The 1,286-nt window shown below is 57.8% G+C and overlaps 1 protein-coding gene across 1 annotated transcript in view; it reads right to left on the minus strand.

The window, feature by feature from the left end:
- The window catches only part of EMH_0003260 (DNA polymerase, putative), a gene marked incomplete at both ends in the record, with an annotated part of 8,548 nt that overhangs the window by 1,421 nt on the left and 5,841 nt on the right, over nucleotides 1-1,286 (minus strand). Inside the window, 3 exons of the mRNA XM_013496316.1 lie at nucleotides 1-49; nucleotides 145-355; nucleotides 707-1,122. Coding sequence (XP_013351770.1) covers nucleotides 1-49; nucleotides 145-355; nucleotides 707-1,122 — 676 coding nt within the window. The remainder of the gene's footprint in view (nucleotides 50-144; nucleotides 356-706; nucleotides 1,123-1,286) is intronic.

Consider the following 1,286-nt stretch of genomic DNA (forward strand, 5'->3'; position numbering starts at 1 on the left):
CCTGCTGCTCCTGCTGCTGCTGCTGCTGCTGCTGCTGCTGCTGCTGCTGCTGACAGCAGCAAGTACAAGCCTCGCCATGCCGCTGCTGTCTCCTCTTAGTGCGCTGAGCACTTGTGGGGTCGACTGCAGCAGCAGCTGCCGCACCTTTGCTTCTTCTGCTGCTTTGCACACAACTATCGCGCGTCCCCCCCGCTTCTGCTGCTGCTGCTGCTGCTGCTGCTGCTGCTGCTGTTGCTGCTGCTGCTGCTGCTTTTGGGGCTTGTCTTGCATGCGCCCAGCACGCCCCGCCATCTGCCGGAAATGAACGGCATCGAGAAAGCTGCTGCCGATGTGTGGGGAGTCGAATAACACTGAGCTGCGTATACACCCCAAACACACACACACAGAGAGAAACAAATGCTGCTGCTGCTGCTGCTGCTGCTGCAGCAGCAGAAGGAACGGCAGCAGCAATAGCAATATACAATATAAATATCAGCAGTAGGAACGGCAGCAACTGCAGCAGCAAAAGCAACCGCAGAAGCAGCAGCAATCGCAGCAACTGCAGCAGCACAACAACAACCACCACCATCACCACCACCGCCAGCAGCAGCAACAGCAGCAGCAGCAGCAGCAGCAACAGCAGCAGGCCCGCAGCCCAACAACCACCACCACCACCGCCAGCAGCAACACAGCAGCAGCAGCAACAGCAGCAACAGCAGCAGCAGACTCGCAGGGGAAGTTGACTCCAGCAGCAAGAGTAGAAGTAGCAACCATAACCCTAGCAGCAGCATCCCTAAACAAAGCCTCAGCTAGCCGCCGCTCTTCTGCTGCAAGCCCTGCGTGGTGTATAGACACCCCAGCAGCAGCAGCAGCAGCAACTGCTGCTTTTATAAAACCCCCCTGCAGCACTGCTGTATGCTCAACACGACGCATGCGATTTGCTGCTGCTGCTGCTGATAGAAAGGAAAAACGCTCCTGCTGCTGCTGCTGCTGCTGCTGTTGCTGTTGCTGCTGCTGCTGCTGTTGTTGCTGCTGGTGCGCGAGCTGCTGCTGCAGCAGAGGAATGACATAGTCTGCAGCAAGCAGAGCAACAACTTCTGCTGCTGCTTGACTCCTACAGAATATGAGGACGCTGTCTCCCTGCTGCAGCAGCAGCAGCAGCAGCCGCAGCAGCGGCTCCCGAGCGATCGCAGTTGTTATAGAGGGGCGAACTAACTTTCTGTCTCTTACCCTGTCTTGCTGCTGCTGCTGCTGCTGCTGTTGCTGCTGCTGCTGCTGCTGCTGCTGGTACAGCTTGTGCAGCAGCG

Source organism: Eimeria mitis, genomic scaffold (assembly GCF_000499745.2).
Source record: "Eimeria mitis Houghton genomic scaffold, Emh_scaff204, whole genome shotgun sequence".
NCBI lineage: Eukaryota > Apicomplexa > Conoidasida > Eucoccidiorida > Eimeriidae > Eimeria > Eimeria mitis.